We start from the raw sequence: 25,772 nt of genomic DNA on the forward strand, positions 1-25,772 counted from the left end.
GTAATCAGTTCTTGCCTTTCCCAATACTGTAAATCCTGTTTCTTAGGATTCCCTCCAACAACTTGCCCATCACTGATGTCAGGCTCACCTGGCTTTTCCTTACTATCTTTCTTAAAAATTGGCACCACATTAGCCAACTCCAGTTTTCCGGCACCTCACCTGTAACAATCGACAATACAAATATCTCAGCAAGGGGCCCAGCAATCACTTCCCTCCCTTCCCACTGAGTACTAGGGTACACCTGATCAGGCACAAATGATGTCATTAATTCTGTAATATTCAAACTTGTTCTATCAGTTATGACATTGCGTTAAGACTAAGGTTTTTCTGTCATCCTAGGGCCTTTTTATGATACTAGCAAACATGTTCTTTTTATTTGTCTCAAACTAATTACTATTGTTTTACACAGGGCTTGAATTTCTTGATTCCAATTGTAGATCGGATAAGATATGTACAGAGCTTAAAGGAGATAGTTATTGATATTCCAGAACAATCTGCTGTTTCATTAGGTAAGTGCTGTAATACATTTGGGATAAATACTTAATTTTGAGTTGTCTTCACAAAATTGTCATTATTTGCACACTATAAACTTTCTGCAACAAATGAAACATGCAATAATTGGAACAATGGCATATTTTGTGTAACCCACCGTCAGTCAACATGCTCATTCATCAAATGTGTTAATCCTTTTGGATGAGGTTGCTGTGGTAACTGTTTGTCTGGGTGCTCTGATTTCTTCCACAAGAGCTCAGGACTTGAGTTGCAGAGAAGCAGCTCGCTGATTGGATGACATAGCAACTGTATTTCCGGACCAGAATTTTAAGATACATTAACAATACATCGTCCTGAGAATTTTAGAATTGTATACTGTGAGATATAGATTCAGCTAATCACATTCCTGCTTCTCAGGGCACTAAGTTCCCAAACTTGGCTACCTAATCAGCGAAAACTCCAAATGCAGCGTATTGCACTGACGTAGCATCTTCAAAATAATAAAGTATTCAAAGGCGCTTTACAAGAGTGTTTAAAGCAAAGTTTGACATAGAGCTATATAAAACAATATTAGGGTAGATGGTCAAAGAGTTTGGTTTTCAGGAGCATCTTTAAATAGGACAAAGATGTAGAGAGGGAATTCCAGGGCAGCTGAAGGGATGGCTATCAGAGGTAGTGCAGTTAAGGAAAAAGTTGTTACAGAGGCCTGAATGGGTGGTGTTGATATCTTTGAGGGTTTTGGGGTTCGAGGAGATTTCAGAGATAGGTGGTAGGGGTGAAGCAGTCGAGGGAGTTGAAAACAAGGATGAGAATTTCAAAATCACAGCTCAATCAAGGCATCAGGAAGGAATTAGTTGTTTTTAGTAAAAAGCAAACAATATGCACGATTACAGGGAGAAGTGCAATTCTTTTGCATTTGTGAGATACTCATTTGGAAAGCTGGTGTAGCTACAGTGGGCCAAATGGCCTCATTCAGCACTAATAATTCTATGGTCAAGGTGCAGCTTAACCAGCAGTCAGCGTAGGAATGAGTGTTTGGATGTTAGGTATATGTATTGAAAGTATCCACACAGACATCAGATTTTTGAGAGGCTTATGGAGAACAGAACCTCAGCCAGATTTCTATTGGGATAGATGAGCCTAAAGGTAGCTGAGAAATGGCTACGGGTTTGGCAACTGATGAATTAATAGAAACATTGGAACAGGAGGAGGCCATTTGGCCCTTCTAGCCTGCTCCACCATTCATCACAATCATGGCTGATCACCCAACTCAAAAGCCTAATCCTGCTTTCTCCCCATAACCTTTGATCCCATTCGCCCCACGTGCTACATCTAGCCACCTTTTGGATACATTCAGTGTTTTGGCATCAACTACTTCCTGTGGTAATGAATTCCACAGGGTCACCATTCTTTGGGTGAAGAAATGTCCCCTTGTCTTCATCCTAAATGGTCTACTACAAATCCTCAGACTGTGATCCTAGTTCTGGACACACCTACCATTGGGAACATCCTCCCTGCTCTCTCCCCACCCCACCCCCCCCAACCGCCTCCCCCGTATAGTACTGTTAGAATTGTATAAGTCTCAATAAGATGCCCCCTCATTTGTCTGAACTCCAGCGAAGACAATCCTAACCTAGTCAATCTCTCCTCATATGTCAGACCCACCATCCCCGGAATCAACCTGGTAAAACTTCGCTGCACTCCCTCAAGAACAAGAGCATCCTTCCTCAGAAAGGGAGACCCAAAACTACATGCAATATTCCAAATGTGGACTTACCAAGGCTCTGTACAACTGCAACAACATATCCCTGCTCCTGTACTCAAAACCTCTCGCAATGAAGGCCAACATACCATTTGTCTTCTTTACTGCCTGCTGCACCTACATGCTTACGTTCAGCAACTGCTGCACAAGGACACTGAAGTCCCACTGCACACTCCCCTCTTCCAATTTAGTCATTCAGGTAATAATCTGCCTTCTTATTTTTGCTTCCAAAGCGAATAACTTCACACTTATCCAAATTATACTGCATTTGCCATTGATTTGCTCACTCACCCAACGTGTCCAGATCATGATGAAGGATCTCTGCATTTTGGTAACAGTTCACTCCCCCACCCAACTTGGTATCATCTGCAAACTTGGAAATGTTACATTTTATTCCCTTGTCCAAATCATTAATATATATGTTGTGAATAGCTGGGGTCCCAGCACTGCTCCCTGTGTCACCCCACTAGTTACGGGCTGCAAATGTGAAAAGGACCCATTAATTCCTACTCTTTGTTCTCTCTTTGTCAACCAGTTTTGTATCCATTTCCATACACTTTCCCCAATCCCATGCACTTTAATCTTGCACAATAATCTCTTGCATGGCTCTTTGTCAAACTCTTTCTGAAAGTCCAAATATACCACATTGACATTTATAGTACAGTATAGCTCAGTCTTGCCAAGTACCTGTGTAAACGGATGATGTTTGTTCAGAAGTCGTTAGCAGATCAATGAGAAATAGGAAGGGTAAAAGGTAGATGCAGTGGGACACCAGGAGAAACGATTCAGAAACGGGAAGAGAAATCATTGCAAATGATCATTTGATTGCAGTAAAATAGTAAAGAATGGAATCAAGTGATTGCTTACCTACCTAGTTGGATGGCTACAGAGAGGTTTTGGTCAAACATGTCAAAGCCTGTAAACAGGAAGGATGGTTTGCATTTGTCACAGCCACACTGGCTATTACTTGTGACTGATGAAAGCTGTTTCAGTACCATGCCAGGGTAGCAACCTGTTGGCAAAATTGGCAAGAACATGATCTTGCATTGACAAAATTTCAGATGCATAGACAATTCACATGTCTCCATGGAGTCATAGACACCCGTAGCCCAGCAGAAGTCTTTGAGCTTATACTGGCTCTGTGAAGATGCCATCTATTTTGGTCCTCCACTCCAGATTTTTCCTTCTAATTAGTCCGACTCAAGTGCATGTCCAATGACCTTTCAAAAATTCCTCTGTAATCTGATTCCACCACTCTTTCAGGTAGTATGACCTAGAACTTTGCAACCCTTGTGTGACAAAGGTGTCTCAATTTCCCCTCAAGTTCTTTTATCAAAGACATTGTTTTAAATCTGTAACCTCTGTTTCCCAACTGTTTGCCAGAGGCAAGTTTCTCCCTGTTTAATCAAATTTCCACAAACCTGTGACCATGTATGTTAGGTTTTCGTTTCACCTTCCTGCCCTTAGGAGTCTTTCCAATCTCTTCATTTAATTGAAATCCCTCATTCCTGGTTTCTTTCGTTTAACCTGTACACCCATTCGAAAGCCTTGACATCGTCCCAGAAGCGTGATGCCCAGAATAATATGCAGTACACCAGTTTATGCCTAACCAGGCTGAACATAACTTACTTGTTTGTATTTAATGCCTCTATTAAGAAAGGAAAGTATTTTGTGAAGCTTTTATCAGCTTGTGATGCCAAATTCAAAGATTTATAAACAAGTACCTGTGGTCCCTCTTGTAGCTACCCACTCAGAAGTAGATAAAACTGCCTTGCCATGTTGCTCCCAAGTTGCATCATTTTTACTTCAGCTGCATTAAATTTCATCTGTCATGTGCTTCCCCATTTCACTGGTCTGTGCTGCTAACTGTCTTCTGTGTTGTCAAGTTTTACATTGGATCCAAACTTACAAATTATGCTCAATACCTAAGTCCAAAACATTTGTGCTTTTAATGAAAGCAATGGGACTATTACAGACCACTCGCTATATCCACCAGTAAAGTCAGGTAATCATCTGTTCACCTCCACTGTCCTGTAATCAATTATTATAGGAATGGACATCAAGAAACAGCATAAGTTTTAAAGTAATAGATTTTAATATTTAAAGATTTTGCCTTTCATTTGCATAAAATCACCCACACTCCTTTTAATCATGACTGCATTCATAGTTTAATAGTTGTGAAATACCCTGATTTACTTTTGGGCTACAGCTGAGCTGCTGTTCAGTCCCATTAGTTGCATGAACAAATGTATTGAATCAAATGTGCAAAGTTAATTTTTCAATCACTGTTACAGATAACGTGACTTTACAGATTGATGGTGTACTATATTTACGAATAATTGACCCATACAAGGTAGGGCAAGTGACATTTTTAATTATTTTATCATTGTTTGCGAACTGTGTGACAATATAAAACTGTTTATTTGATAAATTTTGCTGTTTTTATAAATTTTTGCATGCTTGCACATTTGTGTCATGGAACTAACTAGTTAGTAGTCGTATTAAAACATAAAATGAATTCAGAAACTCGAACTAGGAACATGTAAATAGTACAGCCTTAATGACTCAAATAAAGAAAGAAGTTAAGAGTACGAAAGAAAGCTATTTGGAAAAACTGAAACTAATGAAGAATTTCTACAAATATTCAAAAAGGAAAAGGATAACTAAAATATGTATGGATTCTCTAGAGAGAGAGTCTGAGGAATTAATAATGGAAAGTAAGAAATGCCAGAGAATTGAATAGGTATTTTGTATTTGTCTTCACTGTCAAAGACTTAGAAAACTTACCAAAGAATCTTGAAGATCGAGATGAAAGTGAGGAACTTAAAATAATTACCTTCGCCCAGAAAAAGGTACTGGAAGAACTATTAAACTTCCCAGCACCTGATCGCCTGCATTTCCAAGCTTTCCAAAGAAACAAACAAAAACAGAAGATGGTAGAAAAGCTCAGCAGGCCTGGCAGCTCCGTGAATTAAAATCAGAGTTAACATTTTAGGTCTGGCGAGCCTTCCTCAGAACACAGTTCTGAAACATTAACTTTAATTTTTTTTTCTTCACAGACGCTTTCAGACCTACTTACTGAACTTTTCCAGCAACTAATGTTTCTGTACCTGATTTACAGCATCCGCAGTTCTTTTGGTTTCTTCAAAGAAGTGGTTGCAAAGACAGTAGAAGCAAAGTTCTTTAAATTCTGGAAGGGTCCCAGTGGAATGGAAAGTAATGAATCCAACACCTTAATTCACGAAGGAAGGGAGTCACAAGCTCTCGGCAAATGATCTTAACAGCTTGCACAGTGATCTTGCTAGTTATCTGTTATTAAGGGGGTTCCAGCAAGAAACTTAGAAACTTATAATATGATCAAGTAGTCTTCATAGTTTGGTGAAAAGGAACTTACTATAATTTCTTGAGAAAATGACAAACAAGTTGCTAAAGGGGACATGTAAATATAGCGTATTTGAGTTTCCAAAAGGGATTTGACATTTGTCCATGAGATTGGTGAGGTCTCTTCTGGACTACTATGTCCAGTTGTGGTCTCCCTGTTAAAGGAAGGATATTATTAAAGCTGAAGAGTTCAGAAAAGATTTACCAGGATTTTGCTGGGAATGGAAGGTTTGGGTTATAAGGAAAAGCTGGATAGGCTGGGCCTTTTTGTCAGTGGATTGTAGGAGGTTGAGGGATGACCTTAGAGGTTTATAAAATATTAGGGGTATAGATAAGGTGAATAGCAGCTGTCTTTTCCCTAGGGTGGGGGATTTCAAGACCAGGGGACTTACTTTTAAGATGAGAGAAGAAAGATTTAAAAATAAAACATGAGGGGCTTTTTTTTTTTACAGAGTGGTTTGTGGGGAATGAACTTTCAGAGGAACTGGTGGATGCAGATATAGTTACAATGTTTAAAAGACGTTTAGATAAGTACATGAATATGAAATGTTTGGAGAGATATGGGCCAAGAGCAGGCAGATGGGACTATTTTAGGTTGGAATGATGGTTGGCATGAACAGTTGGACTGAAGGGTCTGTTTTTGTGCTGTATGACTCTTTGACTAGGTTTGTAATCAAAAATTACAACACTCTACATCACATCCTAGCACAGTGGCTTGGCTAAAGGATAGTTAGCTAACAGGAAACAAAGATTAGGGCCAACTGGATCATTTTTGGGTGAGGAAGCTATAACTGGTGGATTGCCAAAACATTGTTGCTGGAAACTCAACTATTTACAGTCTATATTGATGGCTTGGACAAAGGAATTTAATGTGCGATAGTTAATTTGTTGTGACATCTAGATGGGTTGAAAATAAAGTTAACAAAAGGAGGTACAAGGGTGATGGAAAGCAGAACTGATACACATCAGGACTCAACGTTAAGTATATACAAGATTGAATGTGTGCAGTTATGGGAATATTCAGTCAAGAGATAACGTGGGCATTGTTGAGGATTTCAGCTGGACATTAATGAGGAAAGGTTGGTGTCTCAGAATTGGAAATATAGACAGTCTTAGTGAAGTAGCAACTATGATGTGTGATCAGAAATTTCTTCCCAGTTCTCGGTTAGAGGGAATATTTTTTCATCCAATGTTGGGTAATGGCAAATACAAACCAAAAGAACTGCAGAAGCTGTAAATCAGGAACAAAAACAAAGTTGCTGGAAAAACTTATTGAACTCAATATTGAGTCAAGAGGGCTGTAGGGTCCCCAAGTGGAAAATGAGGTGTTGTTCCTCCAGCTTGCACTGGACTTCTCTGGAACACTGTAGCAAACCAGACACAGAGTTCTTGGCCAGGAAGCAGGGTGGTGCATTGAAGTGGCAGGCAACAGATAGTTCAGGGTCTATTTTGCAGAACGTAGAGATCATATTGTGAGCAGCGAATGCAATAGACGAAATTCTTGGAAGTGCAGGTGAAGGTATGTTTAGGCCCTTGGATACTAGGGAGGAGGTAAAGGGGCAGGTATTGCACCTTTGCCAGTCACAGGTGTAGGTTCCATAGGGCTGTGGGTCGGTGTTGGGGATGAAAGAAGTATGGACCAGGGTGTCCCGGAGGGAATGGTCCCTGTGGAAGGCGGGCAAGAGAGGATATGTCTGCTGGTGGCATCTTGCTGGAGGTGGCAGTAATGGCATCTGATGGTCTTCTGGATGTGGATGCTGTTGGGATGGTAGGTGAGGATAAGGGGAACCCTATCGCTGTTGTGGGAGGGAAGAGAAGGGGTGAGGGCAGAAGTGCAGGAGATGGGCAGATCCGATTGCGGGCCCTGTTGACAATGGATAATGGCAACTCATCTGACAATTTTGAAATATTAGAGGAATTAACAAAGGTAATGATGAGGAAGAATTAGGTGTTATTAGAGTCATTACAGCGCAGAGGAGGTCATTCAACTTAACTAGGTGACACGGGTACTCTAGAGTAATCCATTCAGTTTCGTTCGTTCCTTTGCTCCAACTCCACGTTTAAACAATTGCCTTGTCACTTTAATCCATCCCTGCCATATCTTGTATTCTGCTGTCAAACCTCCCCTCAATCTCCTTTGGTCCAAGGAAGGCAACTTCAACTTCCACGCAGACTTTTAGTTAAAATCTCTCACTGATGGAATCATCCTGGTCAATCTCCTCTACACCCTCTCAAACTCAGAACCACCTGTAGGAAGCCAGTTGTGGTCTCGAGTGCTTTATACAGATTTTGCTTTTGCACCCAGCCTCCATTTGTGAGTTTTAAGATCTCACATGTTTCTTTTCAAATATGTAGCAATGAATTGATCTGGATAATGAAAATTTATTTTTTCTCTTCCTCTTTCAGGCAAGCTATGGAGTTGAAGATCCTGAGTATGCAGTAACTCAGCTGGCCCAAACAACCATGAGATCTGAACTTGGGAAACTCACACTGGACAGTGTTTTTAGGGTAAAGTAATTTGAAATTCACTGTCTCCAATTTTCTTTAACATTGTGAAAGCAAAATATCACGGATGCAGAAAATCTCAAATGGAAATAGAAATGCTGTAAATTCTTAGTTGGTCTCATAACATCCAAAGACCAACAAACTAACCAACATTTTGGGTCATTGATCTTTCACTGAAATATGGGAGCTGATGGCTGATTTTAAGGTTGCATTTCAGTTGTATTAAATAATTCATAGTTACTGCTCAAGTATTTTGTTTGAAAAAGGAAGGTGACGTATATCAATTAGAACACTAGATAGAAAAAACTATTTTTGTGTAATACTCAGTAGGGACATCCAAGATATTAACCTAACAAAGGTGGGATCTGATCTGGCGTATATTCAAGTCTAGTTAGTGTATAAATTAGATTGGAATTTGCGTGTTATGTTTTACCTGCTGCTGCTTTTGTCATTCATCATGTTGCTACCCAGCTTGGAGCTATGATATAGATGAGACAGGACCAATTAAACATCTGGACTTTAGGGGTGGAGCAGGTTGGATATTCTGATTTGGTTTGTTTGCCCTTTTTATATGTTCATAAGTGTTGAGATTTTATTTGTGAATTTCCTAGGAGGTTACATTTCAATTTTTGATATTTGGTTTTGTCTAATGTAATTTAAACTTTGAGAATGACATGGTATAATTAAACCTCTATCAGAGTTACTTGAATCTAGCTTCACTATTCTAATTTTAGTATTGTTTTTGATAAACCCTAACTTCAGTGTGAATGGATTATGTTCTAAATCATCAGCAGCACCTATTTTGACTTGTGCAGTTGAACTTATCAAATTCATAAATTGTAGAAGAGTGATGCCCTCAGATTTTCCAAGGAAAAATAAGTACTTTGAAAGACTAAACAACTCTATATGAGCAATATAGGAAAGTACAGGGCCTAAAAAGATCTATCCATGCATGATTTCATAAGAAATAAGAGCAGGAATAGGTCACAGGTCTCTTTGAGTCCGCTTTACTATTCAGGTAGATCAAGTCTGCATTTACAATAACAAATCCACTTCTTGAATTCCTTAGTGCCCGAAAATCTGATGATCTTGTTTTTGAATTTACTCATTGACCACAACTCAGTGGGTGAACAATTCCAAAGATTCATTGATCTGAGAGAAGAAATGTTTCTTTATGTCAATTCACAATGGCTGACTTGTTGTCTTGAGACTGAACTCAAGTTCTAGACTCAATAACCATAAGAAATAGCGCCTCAGCGCCAACATGCCTGTCAAGCCCTCGAAATATTTTATATGTTTCAACGAGATCATCTCTCATTCTTCTAAATGCCCAGAGAATATAAACCTAGCCTGGTCAACCCTTTTGCCCAGAAATCAATTCAGTAAACATATGATGAATCTTCTGTAATCCAAAAATATCCTTCACTAGGTAAGGAGATGCATATCAATGAAGCTTGACCTAATTATGACAACGCTTAATTAACCTAATGCATCCTTCCTTGCTCTATTTATTGCATTTATTACATGCTATTTTTTGTAATGACTTGCTGTATTTGTTTTCTGGTTTCAACACCAATAAATTTATTGAGGACTATTAGGGATAGATAGTAATTGCTGATCTGACTAGAAAATAAAGGAATGAATTACAAGAACATCCTTGAAACAAGTTCAAAACTTCCCATATTAAGGGTACCAGTCCATTGTCTAGTTGCTCAAACACATGTTTGCCATCTATAGCATTGTTGAATTAAATGTGCCTGTGCTGCTTCACTTTTTAAATTCTGGTCCTCAAATTTATGTTCTGTTGACCGTCCCATGACTATATGTCAGGAAATGCATTTATTGGGCCTTTGCTGCTAATTAATATTTGAGTCTCAAGATAATAAAATGTGAGGCTGGATGAACACAGCAGGCCAAGCAGCATCTCAGGAGCACAAAAGCTGACGTTTCGGGCCTAGACCCTTCATCAGAGAGGCTTATCTGCAGTTCCCGTTATCTCTGATAATATTTGAGTCTCACTGTGTTTTATGTTTGGCAATAATTATTAGGCCTAATTGCACCCTACAAAATTTTTGATTCTGACTTAAGATTCCAAGCTAGGATAAATATTGAGGATAATCTGTTTAACTGCATAATCATATTTGACTTCCTGATGCATAGATGACAGTGGTGTTGACTCATCTGTAGATTATGGTTTGAGGATTCTCAAACTTCATTATCTCTGTCATTGCTCTGCAGGAAAGAGAAGTGCTAAATATGAATATGGTGACTCAAATAAACCAAGCAGCAGATATATGGGGAATCCGCTGCCTGAGATATGAGATCAAGGATATCCATGTTCCACCGAAAGTAAAGGAAGCTATGCAAATGCAAGTATGTATGAATTTTGAAGTTTTCTTGAAGGGGAAAAATTTCTTTTTGCTTAGTGTTTTGTACCTACGAGTGTTTATATTTTTTAGGAACATGGGAGAATAGCCATAGCACATACAAGTGGCCCCATGTCTACAAATGTCCAGTTTACAAATGTGCAGACTTATGAATGAGATCCTGTACAGGGCTGTATTTGTGTTAAATTTTAAAGATTCAACATGCAGATGTTTCCTCATGTTTACAAATGGTTATTTTATGTTGTCCTGTGTCTTGTTCCAACTTGCATACAACTCCTCTTGCGAACATGCTCACAAACAGAACCCATTTGCAGCCTGGAGACCACCTGTTTGAAATTAGAATATTTTGTTGTTCATTCATTTGAGTTATTTGACTTCCACAGAAACAATTTCAAAATTTGGGTTCTGTCACTCAAAAATTCATGTTGAAGTGTCTGACATTTCTTTAAATACAAAATGCATTCATGAAAGGTTCATAAATTTTTTTTAAAAATCCATTTTCTTCGCTCTCAATTAAAAATCAATTTGCATCTTCATCCAAACTTCTCCCTGCTGTTTCACAGCAGAGAAAGTGACAGGTAACCGACCTTCATAGTCCCTCACATGATCCACCCACAAACCAGCCACAGGGAGAGTCATGAAAACCAGGGCGATGTCCCCACCAAAGTTTGCTTTGTTCCTTCCTGATGAGGAAGCATCCACAATTGCTGTTTCTCTTCATGGTTCAGTCTCTTGTCTTAACTACTTTGTTCAATAATGGCGACAAGTGAATTATACAGTCTGATTGCACCTCATTTGTGTACCACTAAATGTCCATGCACTTTATCACTGTTGCATATGGCAGGTTACAATATGCGTGCTATATTTGAGTTTAGAACAACTTTAGTATATGTTTTGTTTTATTCTGTGTAATTATTTTTGTCGCAATATGTAAAGATCTCAGCTGATTCCTTCCAGCTTGATAATACAAAGAGCAAGGGATTTGTTCATTGAATTCCTTATTTCAGGTTGAAGCTGAAAGAAGAAAACGTGCCACTGTGTTGGAATCTGAAGGGGCTAGAGAAGCTGAAATCAATATAGCTGAAGGGAAGAAACGATCTCGTATTCTGGCTTCTGAAGCAACAAAGGCAGAAAATATTAACCAAGCTGCAGGTTGGATGGATGTTCTCTCCTGAAAATGCATTTTCTTTCTTCTTTGAATAGATCTCTCATGTTTTACAACTGCTTTCAGTTAGTTTTACATAGCTCTGAGTTAGGTAACTAAACACATCTAAAATCTATTAAAGAATACATTTTGGTTTACACTTTGGTGTGATGGGCAGCAGTGTTTATCTTGAAGTCCAGTGTTTGTGGATTTTAATCCCACATCGTACCTGTGACAGAATTGTAATGAATACTTTTTTTTTCCCCTGTGATTGACTGTTACAGAGTACTTTGAAAAAAGTTTTTTTTTAGTATGACATTTGGCCCATTAGATTCAGGCACAATCCATAAGGAGTTAAAATGCTTGTACCTAGAATCTTGTTCCAAAATTAATTGGATAATATTTCAAGTTTAGTTTGGTTGTCTGAAAATGTTGAAAAATGAGAGTCATTGTTCAGTTATTTTCAAATGTAATATACAGCTACTGAAAGATTTTAACTGATTTTGGCATTGTTAAGGATCTATGGCTTTCATAATAGTCTATTTGGAGATCTTAAGTGGATAACCTAATTCAAGCAACTCCCACAGTAGTTACCATAAGATATATAGCAGCAGAATTAGACCATTTAGCCCATGTCTGCTCTACCATTCAATCTTGGCTGATATACTTCTCAACCTCATTCTTCTGCCTTCTCCCTGTAATCATTAATCCCCTTACTAACCAGGAACCTATCCATCTCTGTCTTAAAGATAGTCAATGACATGGCCTCCACAGTCTTTTGCTGCATTGAGTTCTACAGATTCAAAATCTTATGACTGAAGAAGTTCAGTTCTAAAGAGTTGTATCTTCAATCTGAGACTGTGCCCTCAGGTCCTAGCCTGTCTCAACTGCTCCTCCTATGACAAGCCCTTCATTCCTGGGATCATTCTTGTAAACCTCTTCTGAACCCCATCTAAAGCCAGCACATCCATCCTTAGGTAAGAGGCCCAAAACTACTCTTAGTATTCCAAAAGCCTGAGCCACATATCCCTGCTCTCGTATTCTAGCCCTCTTGAAATGAGTGCTGATGTGTTTGCCTTCCTAACTGCCAACTGAACCTACATGTTAACCTGAAGACAATCCTGAATTAGTACTCCCAACTTGTACTTCAGATTTCGAATGCCTTTCCCCATTTACAAAATAGTCTACTCCTCTATTATTCCAACCAAGTGCATAACCTGACACTTGCCCACATTGTATTTCATCTGCCAATTCTTTGCCTACTCTGTTAGCCTGTACAAGTCCTTCTGCAGCCTCCTTGTTTTCTCAACACTACCTGTCCCTCCATCTATCTTTGTGTCACCTGCAAACTTAGCAACATTGCCCTCAGTTCCATCGTCTACATTATTAATGTATATGAATAGTTGTGGTCTCAACACTGACCCTTGTAGAACTCCACTATCAACTGCCATCCTGAAAAGGAGCCCTTTATCTCCAATTTCTGCCTTATGCCAGTCAGCCAATCCTCTATTCATTTGCACTGCCTTGCCCTTAACAGCATTTGCTTTTATTTACCAGTCTCCTATATGGTACCTTGTCAAAATCCTTCTGAAAATCCAAATAGATCACATGCACTAGCCCTCCATTCTCTAACCAGCTCATTACCTCCTCAAAGACTTCGAATAGATTTGCCACCTTGACTTTCTGTCCAACCTCCCCCAACCCCCACCCTCTCGCCAACTCTGAAACTACAGGGTGAATTCTATCATGTCGTGGTCACTGCCTCCTAGGCATTCCTTCACCTTCAGCTCCCTCATCAAGTCTGCTTCATTACACATCACAAAATCCAGAATTGCTGTTGCATAACGGGCATGCCCACAAGCTGCTCTAAAAAATCATTTCCTTGACATTCCATGAATTCCTTCTTTTGGGATCTTCTACCAGTTTTTCTAGTACTCCTGCATGTTGAAGTCCCTCATGATTATTTCTATATACTGATTTATTTTCTGTACCATATCCTGACCACCGCTCAGAGATTGGTACATAATTCCCATTAGGTATTTAATTTCCCTTGCTGTTCCTCAACTCTAGCTGCACAGATTCTATGCCTTTTAACTGTGTATTGTTATCATTTTAATTTCATTTCTTATTAACAGAGCAATTCCATCCCCATCCCTGCCCTTTTGACAAGACTTACATCCTTGGATGTTTAGTTTCCAACATCATCCCCTTGTAGCCACGACCTTGTGATGCCCACAAAATGGTACCCACCAATTTCAATCTGCGCCACAAGCTTATTTTCCTTGTTTCATGTGCTGCCTGCAGTTAAGTACAATGCTCTCAGTCCTGCATTGACCATCACTCTTCTCATCATTATCCCCATATCTGCTATGCCTGAAGTTAGATTCCTGATTGTTTCCACACTGTCTTCCTATTACTTGTTCTGGAAACTTTACAAGTGTCACCTGAGCTCTTCCTACTTTTAACAAGGTTAAAGACATTACAACCACTTATTTAGCATTTCCATGAGGATCCTCGTTCCAAATCCGTTCAGGTGGAGCCTGTCCCAGTGATGCAGTTTCTTCTTATGTGAATACCCCAGTACCAGTGCCCCAAAAAATGCAACCCCTCTTTCTCAAACCACTCCTTTAGCCATATCTTTACTTCGTTAATCATCATCTCTGTTTGTCAATTTGTATGTGGTTACAATGATGAAGAACATGGAACATTTTAGCAGAAGATGATGCTAAAATATTTGCAAACACTGTTGCGAATGCCATTGTCCAGCCAGTTTATTTCTCTCCACAAAACATGAACAGATGCCCATTGGCACCTGTTTTTAAGAATTAAACAGCTGAATGTATTGGACAAAGTGAAAGTAATAAACCCTGACAACAGTAGTAGAAGAGCTATTCCTTAGCCAATTTTGTGCAAGTAAAGCTATGACATCAATAACATGAAAAATTGCCCATTAGCTAGAAATGTAAGAAATAGGAGCTGGAGTAGACCTTTCAACCCCTTGAGCCTGTACCGCTATTCAATGAAATTTTAGCTGATCTTGGACATCAGTGCCATTTTCATGAAGTATCCTTGTGTCCCTTCCTCAACAACAAGTTTTCCCACCTTCTAAAAGAAGAACTTGCTCCTCACTTCAGGTCTAAATGTCATTGTCTTACTGTGAGACTAAGTCCCTGGTCCTAGACCCTCAGGAAAGGGAGAATTCTCCCTGCCATCTCCTACTGGTTTGTGTAAAGTAATTTTAGATGTGTGGATGGGATTATTTGTCGGTCTAAAAACACTAGAGAATACAGGCCCATTCTATTTAATCCTCCCTCACAGGATAATCCCTTCATCCCAGGAATTAGTTTGACCCATTATTGAACTCCTTTATGGCAAGTATATCTTTCTGGGGTTAGGAAAGCAAATTTGGTAATGAAAGAAGATAACGGTAATTATAACTATCTCGATGACACAATGTGTCAAAACCATATATTTTCAGTCTCTGCACAGCCCTGTTCCTGATGTGTGTGGTTTAATGAGAATGGTTATGATTATGGGAACACAAACAGAAATTCCTGGAAAAACTCGGCAGAACTGGTAGCATCTGTCTAGGTGATTATGGGAAGTCATCTATAACATGATGTAACAATGACATCAGCAGTCATGTGCATGAAGGAAGAATGGAATTGTCTGTGCCCAAGAGATGCAATTAATGAGAACAAAATCACATTCAATTGTGTAAGTAAGAGTTTGTAGAAATCTACCAGAGTCAGACAGCAGTCACTCTTTGTTTGTGGCCAGTACCTTGCTGTCAGATGCTCTGAAGATAACTGTTTCTCCACAATCGTCATGGCAACTCACACCTACATGGATGTAAGGGGTGAAGGCTGGTATAGTGGTAAGAAGCCCAAGATGGAAATTAAGTTCTATCAGAGTGAAATGTTGTTACCTTCCTATTTGATCAAATTTGTGGAATTTCCTACTGAACACCATGTTCCCAACAATTAATTGGGGGAAATTTCTGCTTATTCGTCACTGGATATTGGACATGATGTCTGACAATTTAAAGAGACATGGTGGTGAGGTAGAAATGGATTTTATCAATGTTCAAATATCTTGTATAAAAAAAATTCACTGTTGGAAGACCAAATGTTCCAACTGCTGGAATATGAAATAAAAACAGTAAATGCTGAAAATACTCAGTGAATCTGGTAGTATTTGTGGAGCAAGAAACTGCGTATGTTTCAGATTAATGACAGTTCACCAAAAGTCATCAACCTGAAATACCAACTGTTTCTGTCTACAGATGCTATCAGACCTTTTCAATATTTTCAGTAATTGCTGGTCCAGTCAGTGACATCCATATCACAAGTGAATAAAAAAATTCAGAATTTCTGCTTTTGATTTTTTGATGCAGTGTCACTTTTCAAAGCTGAGACAGAGAATTCGAGTAGCTAAAAGAATTCAAAGTGAAGTTCAATAGCTAAAAATAATTCATAGAGCGAGAGAGAATGAATTCTGTTGGCTAAAAATAATTGAGTGACGAGTCATTGCCCAGAAGCACATCTGAAACTTTAGGCCATTGTGCCAGAAATTTGCCCACTTAAATAATATTTGCTGAATTTGTCTTTGTGTGCACTGGGCCCTGCTGCCCGGGTGTTTTGTGTGGAAGTACTTTCTCTGACCTGTGTTTCCTATGCCTGTGTAAGATCTCTGAAATCTTGAGCCAAGACTTGACCTGTTTTAGTAGATCAAAGGAATCACATTCTGTCCAATGGTAATTATAAAATTTAGTGGTGTGCATGAGGCCAGTATTCCTTTGAGCTACACTTGTACGCAGCCATCCAGAAATCCACAATATACCAGGCAGGAAACAAACAGCCGGCACACAAGCAAACTTCCCTTTAAAGGCATGCATCAGCCCACATTCACAGATGCGTTGCAGCCTTGAAAGGGACATAGTACAACAAAATGGGTCATGCACAGCAAACTGAAAGTAGACCTGTGGCTTAGGTTACATCTTCTGACAGTCAAACCATGTTGGATGGAGGATACGTTCCTGTCTTAATTCAGATTTTACAGTGGCATAGAACCAGTCGTTCTTCGGTTGTACCATTGTTTCTGGATCTTTATATGTACCTTGAATTAGCTTCAGGATGATGCCTGAGATGCTATTGTTTGTGGCAATGAATTTTTATTAAAAGGATGCAGGAACCTGATTTTCACCCAACATGAAATCCTTGAAGGGTAGGAAGTGGGAGTTTGCAGGAAAGTCTAAGTCTGAATGTGCTAAAGCATTGATGAAATAATTGGTCGAGGTAATGTTTGTGATTTGGATTTTGAACCTCAGATCTATATCTTTTGGTTCTTGGGCATTCCTTACATACAAGAATTTTGCTGTCTCTTGTCAGCCCTGTATCAGTTGGCAGTGCCCATTAGAATGAAGAGGTTTGAATGGGAAAGGGGCAAGGGTGGCCATTGCTGCAGGAGTGAGCCTTTGCAGATTAGTCGTTAGGGCTGGAGGACAGAGGAGATGACAGTTATGCTGGAGGCTTGCAATATCTGCAGGGGACAGTGTGGTCAAGCACGGTTGAGAACGGTCATGCTTGATTGAGGGTGATTTTTCGTCTTTGGCCAGAAGCACCCTATCCTCAAGGGACAAGGAGCAGTGAATGACCACACCCACCATGGTCATCTCATAAACCAGGGGCTTATGTCACTGCTGGCTGTTCTTTTAGACTAGAGATCTGGCACTACTTTGACCTCAGAGCAGCCTGCCAGGGTCTGGTGACGGGACATCTGTCTGTCCTCCTTCACAGCTATCCCTCAATAGGTCTCTTTTGGAGAGTTGCAATTCTATCTTCCCCTTTCCAAAAATGACCTTGAATAAGCACAGCTGGTCCAGACTACCAGTGCTTGCCTCGGTACACAGTGGGCTTTTGAAAATGGCACAGTTGCAAGATATCCTCTGAATGGTGAGTTGTTCTGAGAACAGCATGTGGTAGGATGTAAGATAACAAGGTGTAGAGCTGGATGAACACAGCAGACCAAGCAGCATCAAAGGAGCAGGAAGGCTGATGTTTCGGGCCTAGACCCTTCTTCAGAAACGATGTGATTGGAATCAATTAGGATGTGATTGGAATCTAACATGGCAGACTCCATAAGAACAGGGTAGGAAGTTTTATGGCAGGTTCAGACTCAGTGGGCAAAAGGGCCACTTCTGTGCTGTGTAATTGTGTATGGCAAGAGAACTCATTACGCCACCAATAGCCCGGCAAAGAACTCAAAGTAACTCAGACTTAGTCAAAAATTGTATGATTCACCTGTATATCATTCTTTACCAAATTCTATATTTGCAACCTTAGCTCAAAATAAACTTTTATTAAATGCTCTTTAATCTTCCAGATTATGTATTCTAGCCTACATTGATCATTTATGAATTCTGCTAATTTACTTGATAACTTGTTCACAGTTTACCGAAATTTGTCAATTCAATCTTAATTAGTCAGTATTTGTTGGTTAAAATGTATTGAACTGAAAATTGGAGTTGAAATATTTGCTCCAAAATGTAGTGTTTCTGACTTCAATATTTTATGCGTGTCTTTCATTGTTTCATTTAACCGACTGTTCATAGGTGAAGCAAATGCAGTCATCGCAAAAGCAAAGGCAAAAGCAGAAGCCATTCAAATGCTGTCTGAAGTACTTAGTCAACAGGTATGGAAAAATGAATCCATACAGCTGAATTCCATTAAAATATTTTAATTTTAAATAGAATGAATAAATAGCAAGAACTTATTCCCTTTCCTGTGATTAACAGTACGGAAGCCAAGCAGCCTCACTGAGTGTAGCCGAGCAGTATGTGTCTGCCTTTAGTAACTTGGCCAAAGAATCCAATACCATTCTTCTTCCAGCAAATACAGGTGACATCAGTAGCATGGTGACACAGGTAAGATGGATGTTCTAACTTACGTACTTAGAACACAAATCAAAGATCCTAGTACGAGTGAAATTTGTTCATAATATTACTTGTGTTGTATTGCATTGCACTGATCTTGATATTTCTCTTTTGCAAATTTTATTTTGTAAACTGTGTTTAAGTCTTTTCATGATAATAAAATGTGAGGCTGGATGAACACAGCAGACCAAGCAGCATCTCAGGAGCTTTTGTGCTCCTGAGATGCTGCTTCGCCTGCTGTGTTCATCCAGCCTCACATTTTATTATCTTGGAATTCTCCAGCATCTGCAGTTCCCATTATCTTTAAGTCTTTTCATGTTGGTTTGGCTATGACTTCTTGCTCAAGTTCGTTTTGAGCATCAGTTGCTGATAACTTGGAGCTGTCTTACTCTGAATCAGAAAATTAATCAAATCCTGCAATCTTTTAAAACAGGATATTGGTAGTTGTTACAGATTTTAACTTGATAACCTATGAAAATAAATTGCTTTTGTGTCTTTGAGATGGTTTTTTTTAATCTTATGCTCATCAAAGGCCAGATGAGCACCCTGGATTTATGTGGACAACTTAATGAGTGTTCATTGACAATTCCCCATAATTAATAGCAATATCTAATATTGATTACTTGGTTGTCAGAAGGACATGAAATTAATGATTCTGGGTAGCAAAGCAGTAAATAACCCAAGGGGAGAACACTTGAGAAGTACTAATTTAGTTGAATTCAGATAAAGACAACAGAGAAATATCAGGCAAGCATTGGGCAATGAAGAATTCCAAGCTTGGGCACTAAATCTGAAAAAAGGGAAACAGCAAAAGAATGCTGTTGCAATGGGTTACATTGGGTGTAATAGACTGGGTAACTTAATTCAAAAGCATAACACTAGATATACAATGATCAATATTTAGGGAGAAGTGTATGCATTATAGCATTGCACATTCCTTTCAGATGGGAAAAGAAAAAAAAACACAAGTGGCCCAAGCTTTTGTGCTCCTGAGATGCTGCTTGGCCTGCTGTGTTCATCCAGCTTCACACTTTGTTATCTTGGATTCTCCAGCATCTGCAGTTCCCATTATTTCTGATACAAGTGGCCCAAGTATGGTTAACAGAATAGAAATGTGTGAACTGGCAGCAGAAGAAAGCCATTTGGGTCATTGAGCCTGCTCTACAATTCAACAAGATCATTGCTGATCTTTTGTTTCAGCAACATATTCCCCCTATCTCCCGGAACCTCTTGACACCGTTAGGCTTTAGAAATCTTTCTAGATCTTTCTTAAATATATTCAGTGACATGGTCTTCTCAGACTTCTGTGATAGAGAATTCTGTAAGAACATAAGAAATATCTAAGGAGCAGGCCATTTAGCACCTCAAGCTGCCCCCACACCCTACTATTCTATAAGATCATGGTTTCAACATCAATTTCTATTTCACGCGAGCTCTTCATAGCCCTCATCCCTCATTATTTCAAAAATCTATCTACCTCCTCTTTAAATGATTTTAGCCATGTAGCCTCCACAACTCTCTGGACGAAAGAATTCCGAACATTCGCTGCCCTTTGAGAGAAGAATTCTTTTGCATTTCAGTTTTAAATGATGGTCTCCTTATACTATACGTATGTTTGAGATTGCCCCACTGGTGGAAACATCTTAAGCCCCTTCAGAATCATATATATTTAATTAGATCACTCCTCATTCGCTAAACTTTAGAAAATAAAGGCCTAACCTGTTAATTGTTCTTGATAAGTCAGCCTATTGGATCCATTTTGAACCACCTCCAATATCAGTACATTCTTTCTTCAATACAAGGACCAAAATTATAAACCATGTTCCCATATGTGATTTCTTTCCCTAACATTCTTTATTTCCATCTAAACTAATTCCATAGCACAATCTATTGTACCTAGATTAGTCCTCGCCACTGCACTGATGCTATCCTTTATTAACAATGCCACCCCACCTCCATTTCCTTTTTCCTTTTGCCTAGAATGTCAAATATTCTTAAATATTGAGTTCCCAATTCTGGTCACAATGCAACCACGTCTCTGTCAGTGCTAACAAGTCATACTCACTTATTTCTATTTGTGCTGTAATCTCATTTCTTGTTAGAAATGCGACATGCGTTCAGATAAAGAGCCTTAAGACTAAGGTTACTAATGCGAGAGTGAACCATTTATTTCTGCTCTCACTTTTCTGTCTATTGGCCAATGATTAATCATGCCAGTACATTGCTTCCTATTGTATACGTTTTAATTTTTCTAACCAGCTCCTGTGGGTGGATTTGTCAAAAGCAACAGGGGTGCAACAAGTTCTGGAGCACAAGTCTTCAGTATCATTTGCAGCGTCCGCAGTTCTTTTGGTTCTTCCTCAGTACTGTTGCTGGAATGTTGCCAGGGCCCCTAGCCTTTGCATTACTCAGTACTGTCAACACTTTGATGGAGTGAACTAACTGAAGATTATTGTATGGAGTTTAATTTAGGTAAATGTGAGGTGCTGCATTTTGGAATGGCAAATCAGGGCAGGACTTATACACTTAATGGTAAGGTCCTGGGGAATGTTTCTGAACAAAGAGACCTTGGAATGCAGGTTCATAATTCCTTGAAAGTGGACTCACAGGTAAACAAGGTAGTGAAGAAGATATTTGATATGCTTGCCTTTATTAGTCAGTGCATTGTGTATGGTAGTTGGAAGGTCATGTTGTGTCTTCCCAGGACATTAGTTAGGCCAGTTTTGGAATGCTGTGTTCAATTCTGGTCTCCCTGCTACATTAAGGATTTTGTGAAACTTGATAGGGTTCAGAAAAGATTTACAAGGATGTTGCTGGGTTGTTGGGTTTGAGCTATTGGGAGAGGCTGAATAGACTGGGACTACTTGCCCCGGAGAGTTGGAGCCAGAGAGGTAACCTTATAGCGGTTTGTAAAATCGTGAGCGGCATGGATAGGTGAATAGCCAAGGTCATTTTCACCGGGTCAGGAAACTGGAGGGCATAGGTTTACGGTGAGAGGGAAAGATTTGAAAAGGGCCTAAGGGGCAATTTTTTCACACAGTGTGGTGTGTGTATGGAATGAGCTGCCTGAAGAAATGGTGGAGGCTGGTACAATTACAACATTTAAAAGGCATATGGATGGATACATGAATAGGAAGGGTTTAGAGGGGTGTGGGCCAAATGCTGGCAAATAAGACTAGATTTATTTAGGGTATCTGGTCAGCATTGATGAGTTGGATTGAAGGGCCTGATTCCATGCTGTACATCTCTGTCGTTCTGGTCCAAGACTTTCCTGTAAAGGGAAACAACTGCAGAGGTGATAGCCCAGTGGTATTGTCACTGGACAGAAACCCAAATAATTGGGGAGAGATAATGGGAACTGCAGATGCTGGAGAATCCAAGATAACAAAGTGTGGAGCTGGATGAACACAGCAGGCCAAACAGCATCTTAGGAGCACAAAAGCTGACGTTTCAGGTCTAGACCCTTCATCAGAAAGGGGGATGGGGTGAGGGAACTGAAATAAATAGGGAGAGAGGGGGAGGCGGACCGAAGATGGAGAGAAAAGAAGATAGATGGACAGGCGAGTATAGGTGGGGAGGGGATAGGTCAGTCCAGGGAGGACGGACAGGTCAAGGAGGCGAGATGAGGTTCGTATTTCGGAAATGGAGGTGCAGCTATAGGTGGGAGGAGGAGATAGGTGAGAGGAAGAACAGGTTAAGGAGGTGGGTGCAAGCTGGGCTGGTTTTGTGATGCAGTGGGGGGAGGGGACGAAGTGGGCTGGTTTTGGGATGCAGTGGGGGAAGGGGAGATTTTGAAGCTTGTGAAGCCCACATTAATACCATTGGGCTGCAGGGTTCCCAAGCGGAATATGAGTTGCTGTTCCTGCAATCTTCAGATGGCATCATTGTGGCACTGCAGGAGGCCCATGATGGACGTGTCGTCTAAGGAATGGGAGGGGGAGTTAAAATGGTTCGGGTGCAGTGGTTTATTGCAGACCGAGCGGAGGTGTTCTGCAAAGCGGCCCCCAAGCCTCCGCTTGGTTTCCCCAATGTAGAGGAAGCCACACCGGGTACAGTGGATATAGTGTACCACATTGGCAGATGTGCAGGTGAACAGCTGCTTCATATGGAAAATCATCTTGGGGCCTGGGATGGGTGTGAGGGAGGAGGTGTGGGGGCAAGTGTAGCACTTCCTGCGGTTGCAGGGAAAGGTGCCGGGTGTGGTGGGGTTGGAGGGCAGTGTGGAGCGGACAAAGGAGCCACGGAGAGAGTGGTCTCTCTGGAAGGCAGACAAGGGTGGGGATGGAAAAATGTCTTGGGTGGTGGGTTCGGTTTGTAGATGGCAGAAGTGTCGGAGAATGATGCGTTGTATCCGGAGGTTGGTAGGGTGGTAGGTGAGGACGAGGGGGATCCTCTTAGGGCGGTTGTTGCGGGGGCGGGGTGTGAAGGATGTGTTGCGGGAAATGCAGGAGACGTGGTCAAGGGGGTTCTGGACCACTGCGGGGGGAAAGTTGCGGTCCTTGAAGAATGTGGACGTCTGGGATGTGCGGGAGTGGAATGCCTCATCCTGGGAGCAGATGCGGCGGAGGCGAAGGAATTGGGAATAGGGGATGGAAATTTTGCAGGAGGGTAGGTGGGAGGAGGTGTATTCTAGGTAGCTGTGGGAGTCGGTGGGCTTGAAATGGACATCAGTTTCTAGCTGGTTACCTGAGATGGAGACTGAAGGCCCAGGAAGGTGAGGGATGAGTTGGAGATGGCCCAGGTGAACTTGAGGTTGGGGTGGAAGGTGTTGGTGAAGTGGATGAGCTGTTCGAGCTCCTCTTGGGAGCAAGAGGCGGTGCCGATACAGTCATCAATGTAACATAGGAAGAGGTGGGGTTTGGGGCCTGTGTTGGTGCGGAAGAGGGACGGTTCCACATAACCTACAAAGAAGCAGGCATAGCTTGGGCCCAAGCGGGTACCCACGGCCACCACCTTTGTCTGTAGGAAGTGGGAGGAAGGGAAAGAGAAGTTGTTGAGGGTGAGGACGAGTTTGGCTAGGCGGATAAGGGTATCGGTGGACAGTGACTGGTCAGGCCTGCGGGACAGGAAGAAGCAGAGGCCTTGAGGCCATCTGCATGAGGAATGCAGGTGGAAAGGGACTGGACGTCCATGGTGAAAATGAGGTGTTGGGGGCCAGGGAATTGGAAGTTCTGGAGAAGGTGGTGGGCGTGGATTGTGTCACGGATGTAGGTGGGGAGTTCCTGGACCAAGGGGGAGAAAATAGAGTCCAGGTAGGTGGAGATGAGTTCCGTGGGGCAGGAGCAGGCTGAGACAATGGGTTGACCAGGGCAGGCGGGTTTGTGGATTACGTGAAGGAGGGTAAGATTAAGATGGAACAGGACTGCACTGACATGGTGGTTTGGCACACATTCAAAATTACGATGCACAGGGTTGGATTAGGGTGTTGTTATCTTGCTAAAATTATCTTTTTTCATTGTTATTTGGTAGAATTCTAGTATTAATGATTGTCATCAACCAAGTTAATTACTCCGTGTCATTCCTTTCTGAAAATGATTGAATTTAATGCTAATGTGGTGTTTTAGGTTGTTGCATGTGGTCTGTGTAATCATTACTTTGTCTTTTTCTATTCCTGTTTGAGTTGAACACTGAACATCTTCATGCTATATGTCACAGGCCATGGGAATTTACCACACCCTGACTAATAAACCAGAAACAACAAAGGAAGAACTGGCAATGAATGCGTATCATGCTGACCGATCACCGCCACTGGTTGGTGAAAGTCAAACATTCCCTTCAGAGAATGAAGTTCTGAAGTCAAAAATAATGTGAAATTTCTACTGAATGACAGATGAAAAGTCCAGCTGCAGAATGTGTCGGATTCTGAATGTTTTGAAATTTGTGTCATGCTCATTACATTTTTATACTTTTCGATGAACTGATTTTGTTGGATGACTGTAGCTTATTTTCCACCTATACAACTGCATCATGGTTATAGAAAAAGTACTTTTGAACTAATGGGATCAGTAGGTTAAATTCTTTGAAAAAGAAAATAAATATTTAATTATTTCTTTTCCTTGCCCTCAAAAATATTTCACTATTTTAATATTTTTGGTGAAAAAGGAACTGGTTCTCCTCTTGCTTGTGATTGGAAACGCCAAAGTAAGCAAATTACCCTGCATGGAGGACAACAAGAGATGTAAACCTTAGCAACAAATATGTCACCTCCTCGAGAAGTAGATTAGCAAAAGGCAAAGATTTAATGGAAGGTGCTGTATAGTAACCAGTGTCATAACTTGGTGGCATAACTGTGACATAATTATGCAATTAAAAGATGAAACAAAAACAATTACCTTTTGGAATCTGTACTTATGTCTCCTGCTAATAAAGGAAAGAAATGAATAACATTTCAGAAACAAAACAAGATTAAATAGAATGCAAATAGAATTTCACAGTGGATTTGAGGTTTATGCTGACAATGAAGGAATTTAAACCAGTTTGACTGTCCAAATTTTACCACGTATTTTTTATTCTTGAAGTAAACTTGCTGTTAGATGGTGCCAAACAGTGATGATAATTTGCCTTGATGCCTGTGAATCATGCCCTAGCATGTTTCTAATTTCTGTTTTTTTGGGGGGAAAAAATGTGTTCTTTCCTCGAAGCTTCAGACATCAGTAGAAGCCTGCAAACTCACCTTCTGTTCGCTTTTGTAGCAGGAAAGTGAAGTGGAGGGAGGGTTTTTTTTCTTTATTGGGGGGGTTTGTTTTCCTATATTCTCTTGATTTGCTTGTTGAAATGAGAAACTTGCATTGTTCTAAGTACAATATTACTTATTTACCATTTCAGGTTTCATAAATTGTGTTGCCATATCTTGGTTGTGATATTAGGCAAATGTGATGCAAATGAACTTTATTTTATGCATTGATGGGATGTGGGCATTGCTGTCTGGACTAGCATTTATTGCCAGTCCCTAATTGCTCAGAGGGCAGTTAAGAGTCAACCACATTGCTGTGGGCCTAGAATCACATGTAGGCCAGACCAGAAAAGAATGGCAGATTTCCTTCCCTAAAAAACTTTAGTTCACCAGATAGGGTTTTCCTGACAATCGGCAATGGTTTCATGGTCATCATTAGATTCTTAGTTCCAGATTATTATTGGATTGACATTCCACCATCTGCCACAGCAGGA

The 25,772-nt window shown here is 40.4% G+C and overlaps 1 protein-coding gene across 1 annotated transcript in view; it reads left to right on the plus strand.

Moving 5' to 3' along the window:
- Positions 1-24,933, plus strand: part of stoml2 (stomatin (EPB72)-like 2) — a 52,521-nt gene extending 27,588 nt beyond the window's left edge. The window contains exons 3-10 of the mRNA XM_048546964.1: positions 410-509; positions 4,549-4,607; positions 8,042-8,143; positions 10,379-10,513; positions 11,535-11,679; positions 18,285-18,364; positions 18,468-18,596; positions 24,261-24,933. Of these exons, the coding sequence (XP_048402921.1) occupies positions 410-509; positions 4,549-4,607; positions 8,042-8,143; positions 10,379-10,513; positions 11,535-11,679; positions 18,285-18,364; positions 18,468-18,596; positions 24,261-24,416 (906 nt within the window). The 3' untranslated portion in view covers positions 24,417-24,933. The remainder of the gene's footprint in view (positions 1-409; positions 510-4,548; positions 4,608-8,041; positions 8,144-10,378; positions 10,514-11,534; positions 11,680-18,284; positions 18,365-18,467; positions 18,597-24,260) is intronic.
- Positions 24,934-25,772: the final 839 nt, after the last annotated feature.

The sequence above is a fragment of the Stegostoma tigrinum genome, chromosome 1, assembly GCF_030684315.1.
Source record: "Stegostoma tigrinum isolate sSteTig4 chromosome 1, sSteTig4.hap1, whole genome shotgun sequence".
Taxonomy (NCBI): Eukaryota; Metazoa; Chordata; class Chondrichthyes; order Orectolobiformes; family Stegostomatidae; genus Stegostoma; species Stegostoma tigrinum.